The sequence below is a fragment of the Bos taurus genome, chromosome 15 (genome assembly GCF_002263795.3).
Source record: "Bos taurus isolate L1 Dominette 01449 registration number 42190680 breed Hereford chromosome 15, ARS-UCD2.0, whole genome shotgun sequence".
Taxonomy (NCBI): domain Eukaryota; kingdom Metazoa; phylum Chordata; class Mammalia; order Artiodactyla; family Bovidae; genus Bos; species Bos taurus.
This window is the reverse complement of record NC_037342.1, coordinates 39,264,597-39,285,789: the sequence shown is the minus strand read 5'-3', so window position 1 is coordinate 39,285,789 and position 21,193 is coordinate 39,264,597. Positions and strand designations below refer to the sequence as shown.

The 21,193-nt window shown below is 37.4% G+C and overlaps 1 protein-coding gene across 6 annotated transcripts in view; it reads right to left on the bottom strand.

Moving 5' to 3' along the window:
• Positions 1–86: 86 nt before the first annotated feature.
• Positions 87–21,193, bottom strand: part of BTBD10 (BTB domain containing 10) — a 75,282-nt gene continuing 54,175 nt past the window's right edge. For 5 of the 6 annotated variants that reach the window (XM_024975080.2, XM_024975079.2, XM_024975078.2 and 2 more), the window contains 5 exons: positions 20,392–20,494; positions 18,797–18,917; positions 7,078–7,275; positions 4,570–4,680; positions 89–1,200 (listed from right to left, as the gene is read on the bottom strand). In XM_024975080.2, the coding sequence (XP_024830848.1) occupies positions 890–1,200; positions 4,570–4,680; positions 7,078–7,275; positions 18,797–18,917; positions 20,392–20,494 (844 nt within the window). In that variant the 3' untranslated portion in view covers positions 89–889. Of the gene's footprint in view, positions 1,201–4,569; positions 4,681–7,077; positions 7,276–18,796; positions 18,918–20,391; positions 20,495–21,193 lie in introns of all 6 variants that reach the window. The other variant, NM_001075230.1, reaches the window with a different exon arrangement.

Sequence of the window (21,193 nt, the reverse complement as noted above, 5' to 3'; positions counted from 1 at the left end):
TGGTTTCTAATTATACTGACACCAATAAAACAGGAAATCTGCAAAATACAAGACTCAAAATCTGGTCAAGATGGTTATAAAGATCAGAAACATTAAAACAATGGAATTTTATTTTGATGAAAAACGAGTTTACAATCATTTAGTAAATGAAGAGCAAACACTTCATTTTCCTATCCCATAACTTTCAAAAAAATCATTAGTAAATAAATATCTGTGAACAGATTAAGGGTAAGGCAGACCGGATAATAACCCACCTCTGATGTTCACACTCCCTGCATGTGACACTTGAAAAGGATGAAAACGGCACTGAGATAACTGATAAGATATGGTTGAATCTCATCCTCATCATTCAAATAAGCCCAGTGATACTCATTTTTGCTCATCATGGGCAGCAAACTATATACATTTTACTGAAGGAATACTTTGATAGAAGCACTTATTTAAATTATATTGTGCATCACAACTATAAAAATGGCTTGAACAGTTCCACTTAACCACCATTTATAAAGTGCAACTATATATAATGTTCTACATTTTATCTGGGGTGTGATGAATATCAATCTAGACAAAGTACCCCAGCTGCCAATTTCCACCACTTCTGGGAAGATCTAGATGTGTGAAAAAGGACTGTCCCCCATACAAAGAACCAATTTCACAAACCTACTGGTAAACAAATACATTTATATAACTGGAACCTCAAGATGCTAGAGTTGTACTCATTTAAAAAACCATTCAGCTACCTTTGGTCTTTAAAAAAAGCCTACACTGCAATATCCTAAACATCGTTCTGTGCATCTCACAATGAAGAGAGTGGCCTTGCAGTGCAGGATGAGGAGAGTACAGCGTCACTGTGAAGAGTAGCATGCTATGGTTTCAAGAAACATCACCGTCACAGCATCGGATTCTGTGCGTCAGGATCGAGGTCATTGTTGCCAGAAGGGGGATGGATGGGTAGAATATCCAGCTCATCCACTTGCGGAGTCGGATGCATGACTACCAGCTGGTCCTGGGGAATGTCTGCGGCAGCGGCGGCAAGGTTGGTGATAGATTTACTCTTCACACACTGAAAGTCTACATGCCGGCTCTTTCCTTCTTCCTTCTCCCAAGACATTCGAATAAAGGGTCTTTGGACATAGTTGTAAATCACTTCGGGGCGGCCCCCAGGCCTTTTCTTTACTTTTTCTTTGTAGGTAGGATAACCTGAAGGAGAGAAGTTTTTAAAAACAGGATGTGCATACACACACCTATGTGCACGTGTGCACGCACGCGCGCACACACACACACACACACACACACACACAGGTCCCCACATTCCTCATTCTATTTAACCTAAAGAGGGTTACTATAGTTCTTGAACAAAACATAGATTAAAATAAAGAAGGAAACCAATATTCTCTTTGGTCATTAGTTCAACAGCAAGAAATTGAAATCCTACTAATATAATTCACAAAACCTCCCACTAACCACCAGAAAAACTTTCAGAGAGCATGGTGGGGCTGGGTCCCTAATACAATGGGAAGTAATCCAGTGTATCATGGGCTCTGGTTGTGCACCCTTGATATCCCTGATCCCTTCCCCACACAATTATTTGGCCTCAGGGCCTGCAATTTACTGCCATATAGGCCTTCTACTTTCTTTAAACCTAAATCTCATCTTTACATCATTTTGGGTTTTTTCTTTCCTTTTTACTGTTCAAGTGGAAAGGAGCTGTAGCGATCTCCAGCTTCACTGATTCCAGGTATTTCTGTGTCTAGGTTAACAAAGCCAATATTTTAACCTCTATATCATTTAAATGTTACTACTCTGAACAATCAAGTTCATTCAGACTGGCAATTCCAAAGTAGCATGGACCAAAAAAAAAGTTGCCTACCATTTCAGTAAATAGAAATGTTGTGGCCATCAAGTCATCTGCCCCTGCAGCCCACCCCCGACCCAAGGGTGCCCCTGAGGGGAATTCAGGTGGAAAAATAGCCATAGATAGTTAAGATGTGTATCAAAGGAATAATTTCAACAAGCCCAGACTCCTGCATTGCCCCAAAGGTAGAGAGAGGCACTAAATCCAATACTTGAGGTGTCTGCTTTTTGTGATTAGCAGTAATCTTTTGATCATTTTTTTCTCTTCTCCCAGTAAAAACTCCTACATATCCCAGCTCCTCCCTTACCTCCTTGGAAGTTTCTCAGGGCTATCTGAGAGGCTATATCCAAGGCTACAATTGACAGTAAGGCCACTAAATAAAACATAATTCTGAACTTCCAAGTTGTGCAACACTTTTTTTTCAGGAGACACAGCTTTCCCCAGTAATTATACATCTTCCTTCTCTTAGATCATAGTCAGTGAAGAGTAACAACTGGTAACAACCATCCCAGTCTTGGGAACATTTCAGTCATTTACCAGTACGGCAGTTTGTCTAAAGATATACTTTCCTTAGATGCTATCACAAGTTCCTTCTCTTTCCTACTAGCATGAATTGCTAGTTTAGACCAAGTACTGGCAAACATGTTCTGTAAAGGGCCAGACAGGTGTGTGGGCCATATGGTCTTTATCACACCTATTCAACTATGCCATAATAAAATGAAATCAGCCACAGACAATGCATAAATTAATGAGTATGTCTATGTTACAAGAAAACTTGATTTATAAAAAATAGGTAGTGGGTTGGATTTGGCCTATGGGCCACTGTTAAAATCAGAAAAAAAATCCACATAGGCCTCACACAGTCAGGGTTCAATTAAGGATTCCTGCATAGGAGTTTGTTATGCAGGCATCACTGGCAGCTAGTATATTTAGCCATGTGTGGAGTGTGTGTGTGTGTGTGTGTGGGGGGTGGGGGGGCGGGGTGTGGGTGTGGGTGTGTGGTTGAGGTGAGGGAGGCACAGGGGCAAGCAGGACTAAACATCTTCTAAAGACCTATAGAATGTCTTCTTTGTTTCATATTTCCAATTACCATCTGAAGGGCAGCTCTAGAGGTCAGAAAGGTTTCCCTTTCTCTATTCCTTTGTCCCTGATTGCTCCAGGACTATTAGAACATCCTTAAATTCCCATCTCATTGTATTCCAATCTCTTCTCCACACTGAATCACCACTTTTTTTTTTTCTTAACACAAGTATAATAATAATATTACATCTTTGCTTTAGAACTACCAATGGTTTCCTCATGCTTAATGGGGAAGGTCCATACTCCTTAGCACAGTGTATCAGGCTTTTTTAAACACAGTTCCAGCCCACTTGTTATCAGTTCAAATACCTGCTAGGGGCCTGCTAAAGTAATTCCCCCTCCAGTTACAGTCTCTTTAACTTTGAAACCAAGCAGCTAAAACTCACTGTTTGCAAAATGACAGAAGAGGACATATACTGGTGAAGCTAATATGCCCTCTTTTTAAACCCCAAATTTCCTCCCCTCCCCTTCCTGCAAAGACCTCATTTCTGGTAATTCTTCCCTGTATGTCTCAAGAGTCCCTCATCTTCATCTCCAACAGCTCATCTGATCACTGATCTGAATACCGTAATCTTTGGTGTCACCATCACAGACACAGAAAGTACTATGTGCTAGGCCCTATTTAAAGTGTTCTTCATGGATTAACTCATTCTACACTCACAGTGACCCTATAAAGTATGTATTAATACTCTCATTTTAGATGAGAAAACAAAGACAAAAAGAAGTAAAGTGCCTTGTCCAAGGTCATACAGCTATTAAATCACAGGCTTTGAACTCAAGCAATCTGGCTCCAGAACATTTACTCATTACTCTAGGCCAAGGAAGATATTTTGTTTTTAGTAAGGACATTTTAAAATAAAAGAAGGATCTGAGGGTAGCATCTGTAAAAGTTCATTTAAATCACAAGGTAAAAAGCAGGCTAAAAAGTTTGCATTTAAGTAAGATGAAGTACATGGACATTCAATTCAATTTGAAAATAAGCTATTATCATACCTTAAGACACCTTAAGACATATAGTAATTGTGATCACAGCCCAACAGAACTAAAATCTAATACTTTTTGAAAATTCATGTAAGAGTGGTGCTGGTGGTTTAGTTGCTAAGTCGTGTCCAACTCTTGCAACCCATGGACTGTAGCCCGCCGGGCTCCTCTGACCATAGGATTTTCCAGATAAAATCTTGGAAAATTAGTGGCTAAACCACCACCACCAGTTTTTACATGAATTTTCAAAAAAGTACTAGATTTTAGTTCTGTTGGGCTATGATCAAAATTACCATTAGGCAAAGAGTCCTGTCATCTCTTACAGGAGTACACATACGTGTGCCAAACACACTACATGGGCTTAGTAAAAATGCATTAAGTAGAGTGATGGCAGAAAAGACAAATTCATATCTCTATATTGCTAGAGAATCTTATAGAATAAATACTAATTTTTAAGGGCCTTCTATTTCTCTTCTCAGATAAAAAAAAGCTGACTTTTGTTATTTATGTGTTTACTGCATGAGCATTCTGTAATCATTTGTCTGAAATTTTCTCAAAATATTCAAAATATAATCTCAATGGGATCCAGCTTTTAAACCTTGCTGGTTCCAAAAGATAATTAATAAAAAAAAAAAAAAGTGAAAATGTCTTACCTTCTATTCCCAGTCTAATCTTCTTAAGACCCCTCTCCTTCAAAACTGATTTGGCCACATCTCTGTTTTCAATGTACTTGAAAAATCTATATAATTTTGTGCTATAAATAACTGGAAACAAAGAGACAAAAATATTTTATTAAAATCAAAGTACTTAGAGATGACTCAAGGTTATTTATCTTGACCATCATAGGGGCCTGACAACCCTAAAAGCCCAAATAATGGATGCAGTGATGCCAAAGGATGACTAGCCAACATGACAGGACAATTCAGTACAGTTAATATAGAAGCAAATGTCTACATAAGATGAAACAAGAAAAGCTTTAATAACCAATCAGGTAACCCAATCCATAGGAAGACTCTCCTTCTGAAAGATATATCATACACAGACTTACTAAGATGGGGTCTGCCCCAATTTCTTCATATAAAGAGAATCAAAAAAAGGTATCAGTATCACATCATTATCAAGCAGGCAAAGTAAAAGACTTTGCTAGGATACCTACAAGGCCTCATCTGGAGGGGAAAAAAACTGCCTTGTCAGAAAGTACAAAATGGATACATCTTACATTTCATGGATTGAGCAACTATTAATAATTCCCCCAAAAGGCAAAGACCCTCCCCACAAATTGTTTTCCATTCAGGCGAACAGCCCCATTTAATACTGATGTTAAAAATGGCAGATTCGAGCATGTTCTGCCTAGGTTAGTCTGTTTAGAGCAAACTGGTTTTGCAAAGGACAGACACTCCACTGACAACATGTTGAGTCTTCCAAATGTGCTGGGCACTTCAGGGAGTTAGACTGATGGACCTTCCTCGCCTTCTCTCTTTCAGGTGGAGTTATCTCCCTTAAAAGGTGAACTGCAAAGGTTTTTTCAAAAAAAGAAAAACACACTCACAAACCAAACATGCTGGTTTAAGAGCCAATAAAAGGAAAAAAAGTATACAGAAGCTATTCATGGGGTAAAAGTTGTGATTATTACTACATCCTTAAGATTACTGATATTTTAAGATAAAGATTTTTTGACATTTCAGAATGGGTGGTGTATGTCACTCTTAGGAAAATCAGCCTGAAGAGATAGGCTATCTCTTGTCTCCTCAAATGTTATCTTCTTTAGGTTGGAACATCTTGGCATAAAATGAAACATATTTAGACAAATTAAATAAAAATGTTTCCAGTCCTTTTAAACTTCAAAGTTCAAGAAAAGAAACAAACAAAAAAACAAACCAAAAAACACTGAAATGAAAAGCTCAATAACTAAAAAGGAAAAGCCAGGTCTAATATTATTCCTCTATCACTATAGTGTCATTTCTGTGCTCTATGGTTGGCCCTCTTCTCTTGAAGTCAAACTTTCTGAAAACTAAAGCTCAACTTTTTATTCCACATATTATAGAAAACCATGGTCAGCAAAAAGCCTAGGAATGAGGAAACAGCAACATTTTATTACTGCAACTGTCCACAAAAGAATCACAGTACTCATTCAAGTGTTATCATGCAAAGGAAACGTCTCAAATGTAAATTCTGAAAGCTACTACCATACTCTGTGTTGAAATAATCATCTGAAAATCTTTAGAATTAAAATTAAAAAAGCATACCACTTGGAAGTCTGCTTATTTTTAGAAAAGGGTAAATAAAATGGAAAAACCAGAGCTTAAAGGGTTCTAATACTCCATATAAATCCTGTTCTCGAATCATTCTTTTACCTGTAATTTTTTCTCAATCTATGGAACTGTTCAAAAATGCTATATTGGGCTCACCAAAAAAACAAACATTCAAACAAACAAAATCAATATGAGATACACTTTCTAACAGGAAAAAAAAAAAAATCAAATGTTCTAATTAGAAGTTTAGAAGTACAGTAAGAAAAAAGTCACTGCTGCTCAAGATGTGCTGTTTTGACCAAAAATACCTAAAGTTCCACAAAGCTTTCAGAAGGGTCATGTATTCTCCAAGAAAGCATGTGACATTAAAAAAGGAATGTCTTAGAACTTAGTCATCTTTGTAATCAGTGAGTTGAAGCTTCTCATTTTATATACAAATAAAAATTCATCTCTATAAGAAACAGTTTTATTTTTCATTATCTACTATTCCAGGATCTATTTCTCTTGGATGCTTCTAAATGCCAAAAAAAAAAAAAAAAAAAAAACCAACTAAGGTCTGGATACGCAACAAAGAGCAAACCATTTCTATGCATGATATGGGTGAATACATTTTTTCTGTAAAGGGCCATATAGTAAATACTTTGGGCTTTGCTAGCCATGCGGTCTTCATTCCAACTACTCATCTCAGCTATTGTAGCGCGAAAGCAGCCATAGACAATACATGAAACTTAATTTATAAAAACAGGCAAAAGGCTGGATTTGGCCCACAGGCTGTAGTTTGTCCACTCCTGGTATAAGAAAGAGTTCAGAAAACTTTCTTTATAAAAATTGTCCTTTAATCAATATTATAAACAATAAAGAGGAAATCTGTGGTGATTTAAGAGAGAGAAAATATGCCACAGCACATACTTTGTGAATACTCTTCTCCCATCTGTGGTGGGTACTCTTCATCCCAATCAACAACGTCGTCGTCCGTAAGCACCACTATGTGGCACTCGCGCTCCCCACTCTGGGCACTGGCTACCATGAGAGGCAGGATCATTTCTTCCAAGTAAAACTCGAACTGTCTGCGGGCACCATCATTTGACAACTCATGCATTAGGGCACCTGAAATAAAACCCACAGAAGTAACTTCGCTTTAGGGGTGACTGATAAGTAAAAGAAGAGCAGAAATAACAAACACATAAACAAAACACCACATTAGTTCAGCATCTACTTCGGGACCCTGTAGATAATACAAGGGTTATTCTTTAGTCACTAAAACTTTTCTCAGAAAGAGTTCTTATGGAAATGCAGAATGTTATAGCAAGAAGGGCCAATTAAAGTCATCCAACGAAAGCCTCTTCACTTTACACATCATGAAGCAATCTGCCTAAGGTTACAAAACTAATTTTCAAAATCAGAATTAAATCCACCCTCTGTGACTCTATTCGCAGTCCAGGTTATTTTTCACTACATCATTTGTCTTCAATCAATGTATGCGGTTATATTTTAAAGTATATTCTAAGGGTATTTTTGCAGATTATCCATATGAAATAAAATAGTCCCCATAGTCTACTTCCCACATTTTCTTTCTCAGAAAATTATTTACAAACAACATTAATATTACTGTGTAGGAAGCAGAGTGAGATGAAAAGGGTCACTTGACTTGGGAATAAGGATGGCAAAAGATCAAGCAAAATACAGCACGGTACAGGAATTACCACTGGAGAAGGAAATGGCAACCCACTACAGTATTCTTGCCTGGAAAATCCCATGGACAGAGGAGTCTGGCGGGCTACAGTTCATGGGGTCGCAAAGAGTCAGACACGACTGACTGAGCACACAGGAATCACATAGCTTATGTGACCCTAGAACTGAGAGGAATGAAAGATATATTTCACCTGACCCTTCTTCTGACATAACAAACAACTTTAACTTCCCAAATACACAGTCACAAACTCACCTGCACCAATCTAATCATTTTTATTTTATTCCTATTTCATTGGCAACGTCCAATTTCTTATCTAAGGATCTATTACCTCAGGAACTACCAGGAGAGTGAGAGAAGACACTAAAGCTCAAATCTATAGTTTCCCAAATCAGAGCTTTTTTCCTCTCTACAACATGTTACTTAGTAACTGTTAATATAATAATTAAATAATCAACTATGTTACTATTATTTATCCATGTCTCTCTCTAGGCTGCATATTTCCATTATGATTTTTTTTAATTCCTTTTATAGGTAAATTCTTATACATAAAAATACATTATCTTATATAGTCTCCAAATGACCTCTGGATTGTTAAAGAAAATGAACATCTTTTAAAAAAAAATTTTACTGACTTACAATGCTAATTTCTGCTGTACAGCAAAATGATTTAGTTATGCATACAATGTTTTTCATATTCTTTTCCATTATGTCACAGAATATTGAATATAGTTGCCTGTGCTATACAGTGAGTGAGTGAAGTCGCTCAGTCGTGTCTGACTCTTTGCAACCCCGTGGACTGTAGCCTACCAGGCTTCTCCGTCCATGGGATTCTCCAGGCAAGACTGGAGTGGGTTACCATTTCCTTCTCCAGGGGATCTTCCCGACCCAGGGATCGAATCCGGGTGTCCCGCATTGGAGGCAGACGCTTAAACCTCTGAGCCACCAGGAAAGCCCGTGCTATACAATAGTTCCTTTTTATTTATCTATCCTGTATGTATATGTGTGTGTGTGTGTGTGTGTGTGTGTGTGTATTAGTTTGTACTGCTAATATCAAATTCCCAATCCTTCCTTCCCTATTTTAGATTAGTTTGTATCTGCTAATCCCAAATTCCCAATCCCTTCCCCTGTGACAACCACAAGTCTGTTCTCTACGTCTTGAGTCTGCTTCTGTTTCATAGGTATGTTTGTGTCCTATTTCAGATTCTACAAATAAGTGATATCATATGGTATTTGTCTTTATCTTACTTACTTCACTTAGTATGATAATCTGTAGGTTCATCCTTGTTGCTGTAAATGGCATTATTTCATTCTTTTTATGGCTAATATTCCATTATGTGTTTATATACACACAAGAACACACAAACCATATCTTCTTTATCCGTTGTTTGTCTATTGATAGACATTTAGGTTGTTTCCATGTCTTGGCTATCATAAACAGTGCTGCTATGAACATGGGGTACCTGGATCTTTTCAAATTACAGTTCTGTCTGGATATATGCCCTGGAGTGGGATTTCTGGATCATATGGCAACTCTACTTTCAGTTTTTTGAGGAACCTCCATACTGCTCTCCGTACTAACTTATACCAATTTACATTCCCACCAACAGTGTTAAGAGGGTCGGTCCCCTTTTCTCTATAGCCTCTCCAGCATTTATTATTTATAGACTTTAAAGATGGCCATTCTGACCAGTGTGAAGTCATTATAGTTTGATTTGCATTTCTCTAATAAACACTCTCATCACTAAGATTTGGTATCATTATCCCTGGTTTTCTTTCTCCTTTCTGGCTGCTGTTCTTCGGTCACCTTTTTCAATTTTTTCTCCTCTAGCTGGCCATTCAGTTCAGTTGCTCAGTCTTGTCCAATTCTGTGACCCCATGGACTGCAGCACACCAGGCTTCCCTGTCCATCACCAACTCCCAGACCTTGCTCAAACCCATGTCCATCAAGTCGGTGATGCCATCCAACCATCTCCTCCTCTGTCATCCCCTTCACCTCTTGCCTTTGATCCTTCCCAGCATCGGGGTCTTTTCCAGTAAGTCAGTTCTTCGCATCAGGCGGCCAAAGTATTGGAGCTTCAGCATCAGTCCTTCCAATGAATAATCAGGACTGATTTCCTTTAGGAAATTATCTAAATATTTTCTAAATATTTAGGTTAAATATTTCCTAAATATTCAGCTGGCCATTACGTATTGATATTTTGCAGGGAAGTTCTAAGTTCTTTATTTTCTCTCACCTTAAGCTTACAATTCTCAAATTTATTCTACTAATTCTGCCCGCTATATTTCAGATGCATCATATTCAACTGCCTCCTGAAATCTCCACTAGGATGCCCTTTCACAGGCATCTCAAACTCAATATATTCCAATTGAACTTAATCATTTCAGTCTCTCTCTCTGCAGTTTTTCAAATGAGTAAATGGCATCACCATGCACTCAAGTTCTCAGAACCATCTCAGAAGAGTATTAGTCATATGACAGTCTCTTAAATATTTGTAAAATAAATGAATATTTGATTCCTCTTTCATCTCTTAACCATTCCTCAAGCCCTATTAAGTCCACCTCTTAAATACATCTTGAACTGTGCTATTTCTTTCTCTGAAAGATGCCATTTTCCAAAGATAGCTAAAAAGTTTCTCACACCATATACTTTTCTACAATGGGAGTTTGATATTTCCTCCAAGTAGGAGAAGCCCAATTCCTCTCCCCTTCAATTTAGGCTGGTTATACTGACTTGCTTGTAACCAGGGGAGCACAGCAGAGGTGATGGGTACATGACTTGTGGTTCTGCCTTGGTCTTGGGAATGCTTGCTCTTCAGATGCTTCCTCTCTGATTCAGTCTCCAGGCATGAGGAAGCCCAACCCTCATGAAGAGGTCACGTGTAGATACTCTGTTTGACAATCCTCACTGAACCCAGCCTTACAGTTGTCCCATTGTAAAACTCACCAGCTGCTTTTGCCTTCATTTTCTCCACAGTAGCCCAAAAAATACAAACAGATATCTCTAGTTTAAACCTTTCATGGCTTGTGCTATCTCAAAATAAAAGTCCCAAATCCTCAACCTGGTCCTTAAGCCTGTTATGTGAAAAAGGAGGTTATAGATCAGTGTCTACAGTACTTTAAAAAGAGGTTTTTCTTTAAATACTATCGATAGTATTTAAAGAAAAATACTTTACATTCTGATGACTCCCACATATAACTATCTAGTCCATATTTCTCTCTTTAGACATGTATACCCAATGTCCTGCTTCGCATTTCCACTTGAATGTCTAACAGGTATTTCAAACTTATGTCCAAAGCCAAGCTTTGGACAAGTATTTGCCCCCCATGAAGTCTTCCCCCATTTCAATCAATGGTTAACTCCACACTTCTAGATAGTTTAAGTACTATTCTCTCTTTTCAGCCTCATATTCAAATCAACAAGTAAATCCTTACAAATCCTTACAACAAGTAAATCCAACAACATCCAATATATTCAGAATTTGATCATTTCACATTACTTCCACCTTAATTTAAGCCACCATCATCTCTTACCTAAATTATGATAAGTTTCCTAATTACCTCTTTGTATCTACCTTAGTTCCCCCTGCAGTCCATCTCCAACCCAACAGCCAAGAGTGATTCTTTTAAAATACACATCAGATCAGGATTACACCACTGCATGACTCTAAAGTGAATCCTGTGTGAACAGTGTGCCCATGAAATGGTAAAACATGGCATCCTTACAGATCATATCACTTCTCTGTTAAAGCCCTCTGATGGCTTCCTATTTCACTTAGTAAAGTCAGAAGATAAAGGCCCTACACCACCTCATTTCCCACTACTGACACCCTCACACACTCTACTCCAACTCCTCTTTGCTGCTCTCGAACTTATCAGACTAATGCTTCAACACTTGCTCTCACTGTTAACCTCTGCTTGAAATTTACTTCAGTTCTCCTCTGCATTGAAGGCCTCTCAAACTACTCTTTATCCCTTTACCTTTCTTGTCCCTCCTCAGCACATACCACTATCTAACATATCATATGTTATTTGTTCATGTTACTTGCTTACCTCGTCTGTTGTCTGTGTCCCCCGAAAGAGTGAAAGTTCCATTAGAACAGGAAGTTTTGCCTGGTTTGTTCCTGCTGCATCCCCCAAACTTAGCACAGGACTTGGTACAGAATGAACAGTTAATAAACATTAACCAGTTTTGTTTTCTCCCTGTCCTCTGGCCTTATGTCTCGTCACTCAAACACTATCTCTTCCAATATAGCCATACTTCCCTTCTTCCAGGACCTTAAGCATGTCATATTCCTTCAAACCTGAAAGCCTCTGTAAATACCATTTCTGCTGCCTGGAGACTTTCTCACTCTCTTTTCCATTCCCTTAGGTCTCAGCTTTAATGTCACTGATTCAGATAATGATCTTCCATAGCCCCTTTAGTATAGTATTCTGTGGTAATTCTGTCATAGTATCTCATTTCTTCACTCTATTTTCACAGCTTTTCATTACTTCTTGAATGCCTGTCTTCCCCACTAGACTGTAAACTCCATAAATACAGGGACAAAGTCTTTCTTGTTCATCACTATATGTCCTATATGCATGGAACTCATTGAAAGCCTGATTAAGAAGGGAAAAAAGTTATACAAGTTAAACAGTACACTAGAAACATAAAACTGGTAATAGGAATTAGAGATAAAGAGCTGGAAACCTATGGTGTATAGGTAATATTTGAAGTCCCAGTGATGAATGGCATTACTTAGATTAAGTGTATAGATTCTGTAAGAGCGAAGGTAGCTGAAGACAAAACTGTTGGCAAGGAACACATTCAAGGTATAAATGATCAGAAGGCAGGTGAGAAAAAAAATTAGCAGAAGATCTAAAGAAGGATGTCAAAGAGCCAGAGTATTGAAAAAAGAGTCAAGGAAAAAAACAAAACAAAACAGTGAAACCTAAAGGAAATGCCTTTAAAGATAGATTCGAGATTTACCACTAAATTTAACATTGTTATAGTCAATTCAGCAAGACAAAAAGATATAAAAAGTTTTACTTACAAAAGGGTCAATTATCTACCAAGAATATGTAAGAAACAACTGAAAAACTACTAGAAATAAGCAGAGTTCAGTTAGGTGAAAGTGAAAGTGAAGTCACTCAGTCATGGCTGACTTTTTGCAACCCCATGGACTGTAGCCTACCAGGCTCCTCAGTCCATGGAATTTTCCAGGCAAGAGTACTGGAATGGGTTGCCATTTCCTTCTCAGTTAGGTAGCTAAACACAAATATAGAAAATTCAGTAATTTTATTTTTGCTAGCTGTTAGAAAATCTGAACATATTCTACACACAACAGTAACAAAAATACAAATTATCAAAGAATAAACTTAGACCATTGCAGAAGACACAAAAGAAAACTGAATAAATGGAAAGACACAGTAGTTGGAATAGGAGGCAGTATAATAAATGTATTAATTCTTGTTGTCATTGTTCAGTCATTCAGTAGCGTCTGACTCTTTGCAACCCCATGGACTGCAGCACACCAGGCCTCCCTGTCCTTCACCATCTCCCTGAGCTTGCTCAAATTCATGTCTACTGAGCCGGTGATGCCATCCAACCATCTCATCCTCTGTTGCCCCCTACTCCCCCTACCCTCAATCTTTCCCAGCATCAGTGTATTTTCCAATGAGTTGGTTCTTCCCATCAGGTGGGCAAAGTATTGGAACTTCAGCTTCAGCATCAATCCTTCCAATGAATATTCACGGTTGATTTCCTTTAGGACTGATTGATCTCCTTGCAGCTCCAGGGACTCTCAAGAGTCTTCTCCAACAACACAGTTCAAAAGCAACATTTTTCGGCACTCAGCCTTCTTTACGGCCCAGCTCTCACACCTGTACGTGACTACTGGAAAAACCATAGCTTTGACTATATGGACCTTTGTTGGCAAAGTAATGTCTCTGCTTTTTAATATGGTATCTAGGTTTGTCATGGTTTTTCTTCCAAAGAGCAAGATACAGTACAAAAGAATATGAAATGCAGCACTTGGGTGCAGTCACAAAAATAACAGAATGATCTCAGTTCGTTTCCAAGGCAAACCATTCAATATCACAGTAATCCAAGTCTATGCCCCAGCCACTAATGCCAAAGAAGCTGAAGTTGAACAGTTCTATGAAGACCTTCTAGAACTAACACCAAAACAAGATGTCCTTTTCATCTTAGAGGACTGGAATGCAAAAGTAGGAAGTCAAGACATATCTGGAGTAACAGGCAAGTTTGGCCTTAGACAGCAAAATGAAGCAGGGCAAAGGCTAATAAAGTTCTGCTAATTCTTACAAAAAAATAACTTCAAACAATCACTGAAAAGCTCAAAAATTTTCAAATGATGTATTTTTGAATGCCTACAACAGACACAGGTTAGATTGGAGTATGTTTAAGCCTGAGGATTACTCTATAAAGAGGGAAAGACTAATGATACTAGAGAAGACAATAAGTGGAAAAGTGTCTTATAAATGTATGAGGCTATAAAAGAGTTTATTCATTCAACAAATGTTTATTGAGTCCTCACTAGGTGCCTGACACTAGACACGGAGTGAAAAGGTACAGTCCCCAGCCTCAAATTCAACTGATTTAATGCTATAAACTGAAAAAAAGGGCAAGACAGAGAAAGACAAAGAGAAAACATACAAGTGTCTATTGTTTCAGTGTCTCTATTTCTGTGACTCCAAAAGTAGTCTCCGCCTCTTAATATCCTTTCTTAAACTAAATTAAATGTAACTTCAGTTTTTGATCTTCATTTGTAATCCCACTGTCTCCCATGAGGGTGGTGCCTTTCTTCCTAGGCCTTCTGAACTTATCCTTTTGCAAACTTTAAATTTCATTTTCCACACTACTTTCAAAAAGCTAAGATCATGGCATCCAGTCCCATTACTTTATGGCAAATAGGTGGGGAAAAAGTAGAAACAGTGACAGGTGTTCTTGGGGACCAAAAATCACTGTGGATGGTGACTGCAGCCATGAAATTAAAAGATGCTTGCTCCTTGGAAGGAAAGCTATTACAAACCTAGACAGTGTATTAAAAAGCAGAGACATCATCGTGCCAACAAATGTCCGATTAGTCAAAGCTAAGGTTTTCCAGTAGCTGTGTTTGGATGTGACAATTGATCATAAAGAAGGCTAAGCACCAAGAATCCATGCTTTGGAATTGTGGTGCTGGAGAAGACTCTTGAGAGTCCCTTGGACAGCAAGGAGATCAAACTAGTCAATCCTAAAGGAAATCAACCCTGAATATTCACTGGAAGGACTTATGCTGAAGCTCCAATACTTTGGCCACCTGATGTGATGAGACAACTCATTAGAAAATTCCCTGAGGCTAAGAAGGACTGAGGGCAGTAGGAAAAGGGGGTGAGAGAGAATGAGATAGTTGGATGGCATCATCAATGAAATAGCTAAGAATTTGAGCAAAATCCAGCAGATAGTGGAGGACAGGGAAGCCTGGCATGTTGCAGTCCATGGGGTCACAAAGAGTAGGACACAACTTAGAGACTGAACAAATACCAGTTTCACCTGGGACATTGTATTTTCATTTCTCTTAGCCCCAGGCCTTCATTCCTGAGTTTATCCCTGGTTCTCAAAACCTCTTCTGGATTACAGTGCTTGCCTGGGAAGATAATGAGGACAATGAAGAAATTAAAGCCTGCTGCTGCTGCTAAGTCACTTCAGTCATGTCCGACTCTGTGCGACCCCATAGACGGCAGCCCACCAGGCTCCCCGTCCCTGGGATTCTCCAGGCAAGAACACTGGAGTGGGTTGCCATTTCCTTCTCCAATGCATGAAAGTGAAAAGTCAAAGAGAAGTCGCTCAGTCGTGTCTGACTCTTAGCGACCCCATGGACTGCAGCCCACCAGGCTCCTCTGTCCATGGGATTATCCTGGCAAGAGTACTGGAGTGGGGTGCCGTTGCCTTCTCCAAAACATAGCATTCCTTCTGCCTGAAACACACTTCCTCTTCCCTCTCCTCCAGAAAGCTTCCTCAAGCCCCAACACCTAAGTTAGATACAGCTCATACATGCTCATCTAGTACCCCATTCTTCCTCTAACACAATATAATTTACTCATCTGCTTTTTCCACTACATTGCAAGCATCACAAGAGAAGGGATCTTGTCTTTTGTTGTTGCCTTTTACATACCTAGTATTTGGTATAAAATGAGCATTCAATAAAAATGTAGAAAATGAGCAATAACTATGTAAACCATTGAACAAGTTGTTACTAAAGGATATCTTCTAATATAGTTATTCACAATATATTTTCATGTGGAAATATAAACAGAATGTATAACATGATCCTTTATTATTTTTATTTTACTTTACCTTATCCCCTAATTTTGCTTTTTTTTTTTTTAAAGCAAACACTTATTTAACACTATGGGTCAAGCGTGAATGCACACTTAGTCGCTAAGTCATGTCCAACTCTGCAATCCCATGGACTGTAGCCCACCAGGCTCCTCTGTCCCTAGGATTTACCAGGCAAGAATACTAGAGTGGGTTGCCATTTCCTCCTCCAGGAGATCTTCCTGACCCAGGGATTAAATCCGCATCTCCTCCTTCTCCTGCAATGGCAGGCAAATTTTTTTTTTACCACTGAACCACCTGGAAAGCTCTTATGTATCAAGCACTATCCATTTAATCTTTACAACAACCCTGTGAGGTAAGTAATATTAGTCTCCCATTTTAAAGAAAAGGCAACTAAGAAATAAGGTTTTAAGTAACTTGCCTAAGAAATCCAGGATGGTGTATTCAATATATTCAATACACTGAGTACTTTTATAATTTTAAGTAAGAGATAAACAGACATTTTAGTGTAAAGTACCATTACAATATTCAGTAAAAGCACATATTTGCAGGATAAAAATCATTTTTGGACTCAAGTCTACACCTACAGGACACTTTCATATTTTACAAGACCATTTCTATCTCTTCAGATGCTATATAGTTTTCTTTTAATAAAGTCTATGAGAATTGCTAATTTTGTAACAAATAAATGATATTTAATTGTGATGACAAGGTAAACAATGTTCAAAGGATTACAGAACTAAAATCCATTTATCTTTAAGGAATTCTAGTGTACTCTTGCCTGGAAAATCCCATGGACGGAGGAGCCTGGTAGGCTGCAGTCCGCGGGGTCGATACGAGTCGGATAAGACTGAGCGACTTCGCTTTCACTTTTCACTTTCATGCACTGGAGAAGGAAATGGCAACCCACTCCAGTGTTCTTGCCTGGAGAATCCCAGGGGCGGGGAAGCCTGGTGGGCTGCCGTCTCTGGGGTCGCACAGAGTCGGACATGACTGAAGCGCCTTAGCAGCAGTAGCAGCAGCAGTGTCTTTTTAATCTGACAGTCACCAAAATTCAACATTTAGTCATATGCAATTAAATTAAAATATTTCCATGAATTAAAAACACAAAACCTTTACAGAAGGTTTTATGAAATCAAGAATTTATAAGTTAGAATAATGCTCATGATTTCAACAAAAAACATTTTTTAAGATGTGAAAAGACAGCAAATTTATTCAACTTTACAGCTGTATGCTTCAGCTCTCCAACTATTTGGTTTTAAACTTTTAAATATCATTTATATAGAAATGGACTCAGAGGTGGACCACCTAATCTTCTTTGTCTCACCTACTGATATTTTTAGGGAGACTTTAAAAGAATATTTGGCCAAACAAATAAAGACAAAAAAAAACTGGTACTTGACAGACCTAATAAGGACCACTCATTTCCAAGAAGTTAGACCATAATTAAGCATGAAGGATAGCTATATTTAAATATGTAATAGATGCCCTACAAGTTTCCCATTCCCAATTTCTCACACACCAATGTTTCAGAAAGTATGGCCCCACTTTGCTAAGCCAGTGTTACATTTAGGTAATGAAGTAAACATAACCATATACTTGGGACTAACATACATCTATAACCACAGGTAGCAAAGTTTTACAATGGCTTCCCACATTATACAGCATAAATGTAAGAATATTAATTTTAAGACCTTCACAATCTGGCCCCCATATTTATTCTCATCTCCTTCTGGTCCCAATATAGTCTCTTATATAGGTTATTTCCAAAGTATACCACTCATGTCTGTAATCCCCTAACCTTCCTACTCTACTCTTGCTAAATCATTCCTGTTCACCCTTTACAACCTGTCTCCTCGAACTCTTCTCTAATCCTACTAGCCCACAATGACATCTCCTTCTTCTGGGCTTTTCCAACCACTTAATAACCAAGTCAACATTTGATAATTTTCATATACATTTTGAATTTTCTGTGTATAATCACCTTTTTTCTTAGGCATAATATAACAGTAAAGGGGATGGGCATGGGGGTAGCATGACAGGAAAATATCAATCAAAGAGTTAGGATTTCCGAAGTTCTAGACTTGCTCTGAGACTATATTTGAAGTTCCTGAATAAAGCCATTTAATTCTTTGTATAAATGAGGGCTGGTATTTGGTATTCAATCTAAGATCTTTAATGACAAACACTCTTTTTGAGAATGATTTATATCTTCCATAGTTGCTTAGGATGTTATATTACATGGCAAATACAAAAAGAAATGATAAATTCTTGGTTGATGTGACCTGAGGAGTGAAGCCAAATACCATACTTGGACAAAGTCAGGGCTACCAAGCTGAGAGATACATACTGGCAAAAAATGACAGAGGAAGAACAAATAGAAGCATAAATATGGGAGACTCTACAAACAAAAAAATTAAGTTGAAAGAAAGTTTTGGAAAATTGCACCAAACAATGATCTCTGTGGACTTTCATAAATAATCTTCACAGTATTTGTGTTTTAGAATTCAATTAAACAAATACTTGAAGTCTAGGTAAATAGCACTATTTCAGGTATTTCATTCCAATACATTGTTAACTCTACAAACCACTCACATATAAAACATCGTACTTACTGAGATCTCGACATTTAATAGTACTATATTCGAAAGAGATACAAAGATAGTCACAAGCTTCTCTCAATTCAGGAATAGATATGCCATCAGGACAACGGATTATTCCTGTTTTATAATAATCCTGAAAAAAAAATAAAGAATGCATAAATGAATGCACAAGGTAGACAAAATGTATTTTTAAGATTGGGCTGATACAATTTTTTAAAATTGTGATACTCTTGAGATTTCTGAATTGTGGAATTTTAAAGTTAGGTAGGACCTCAGTTTACCTAACCACTTTTTCACTTTACTGACAGGAAAAATTTATGTCCAAATGGATTTCCTGACTCATCCAGTTATGAAATTATTTAACAAGAGAGATAAAGTTAGAACCCATGTCGCCTCATTATTTATGCATCTCTTCTCTCTACTGTACCATGCTAATTCACATGTATTCCCCCCTTACAAGTTATTTGTCTACATACCTACCATATATTTCTTAAAGAAATTTTAAGGAAGTTAAATGATGTACTTTACATTACCTTAAATATTACCTAGAGAATTGAGTAAAACTTAAGGTTTTTAGTAAAGAACTTCAAAATCATTTCTAAGTATTCAAATATATGGAAACAGAACACACAATTATTCTTCTTCCAAATACTTTTCTTTGGTGTTTCCCACATAAGTAGAAATAATAATAGCTATTATTTCCAAAATCTACTTGAAACGCTGTTAGGGGCTGGCCCAGAGCTATAGATAAGTTACTTCATAGCTGAGTTGTGGAGTTAACTGGTCAATACCATTAGGGGACAAATGAAAGTATGGGCAACTGAAAAAGCACTTCCCCAAAAATTAAGATCTGCCTCAACCTTCTTGATGTTCAGAGCCACAGTTAACACCATTTCTGAAATTGCTACATGAATCAAGCAAGACATCTTCTGGTACTTTTCCAAGTACTTGTTAGTACTGATCACGATCAACTACTTTTCCTGTCTTGTACCTCAGGATCCTCCCTCTCCTCTTCCCACAAAACTATTTAAGGAAACCGTATTTTCAAACTGTGGAATAAACTGTCATGCTATAAATCAAACTTTTATCACTGATTAAAATTACAAGTAGTGACTGTAGTGCTAATTCAAATATTTCTCAAAAGGTTAAAAAAATTAAGTTTTAATACAAAAATGATAGGAAATACATTTTAGAGATGACTTTCAAATGTTCCTAAGTGTCCACCACTAGTTATATGCAACAAAATATTAGAATTCCAGTAGCCACATTTATTATGACAGCAAAAAATTATCAACTTCTTATACTTAATAGAATTAGGGAAAGTGGAGTAGTCTGACTATAGAAATGTTACCACTAAACCCTTGAAAGAGCTGCCTATGCAGACCTAAGAGATGAATTATGCCCTATCTTATTTTTGCAAAGGTTATAAAATTCCTTTATTTTTATCATGCTATATTTACATGCCAAAAGAAAATGAATTAAACGATATTAAAAAATACACTGGATACTTCCATAGCGATATCCAAATGCAATTCTGCTTTCAGTCCACGTACCTACTGAGAAAGGGTCAACTGACTCAATCAATACACACAAGCAACAGCACTTACCAGAATTGCTCGAAATACTGTAGAGCCAATTCCTTCTGCCACCTCATACTCTCCCTTCTCATTAGGACGTGTAAAGTTATGTTCTCTGCCAGATCCAAACATCCTATGGTAGCAAGTAATTGAGAAATAAATCAATAGGCTATCCATGTTTTCATGTACAAAAGTAAAAAGAAATTATAATTTTAGCATTAAATTAGCCCACGAATATTTATCAGACATTTATTCTGGCAAATGTGATAAATGAAGGATTATAAAAAAATTTTTTTGTGGGAGGAGACAGTAGTAAAGATTCCCCATAAGAAAATAAAATCAATTAATAAGATTCAAAAGCTAAAAAAACTTTCCAGTCCCTTTTCTTCAGGGGTGGAAAAAAAAAACAAACAAATCAATCTAGGAGAGATTCTTACACTAGTTTTGTCCAGAGAAAGACAAAAATGAAAGAGAGAGAAGAGGGAGAGAGGGAGGAAGGGGAAACTGCTATCTTCAATGCAAAGTTAGTCTATTAAGTAGCATGTATGGTAATCTAAACTAGAAAAAAGTAAAATAAGTATAGGCAGATCAGGTTATTTTACTTTTCACAAAACTATAAACGTAACAAATCCTGCACAAAACTTTTACACTGGCATCCTAGAACTGAAAAATAAGCAATCAAATACTGGGGTAGAGAGGAATGAAGAAAAGAATGAAAATTCTAAATAAGTAACAAGCTCATAATATTAATTTTTACAAAAAGAAGATGCAGATGAATTTCTATTTTTTCAAGTCATGTTGTTGGCCCTTTAACAGTAAATATTTAGAAAAG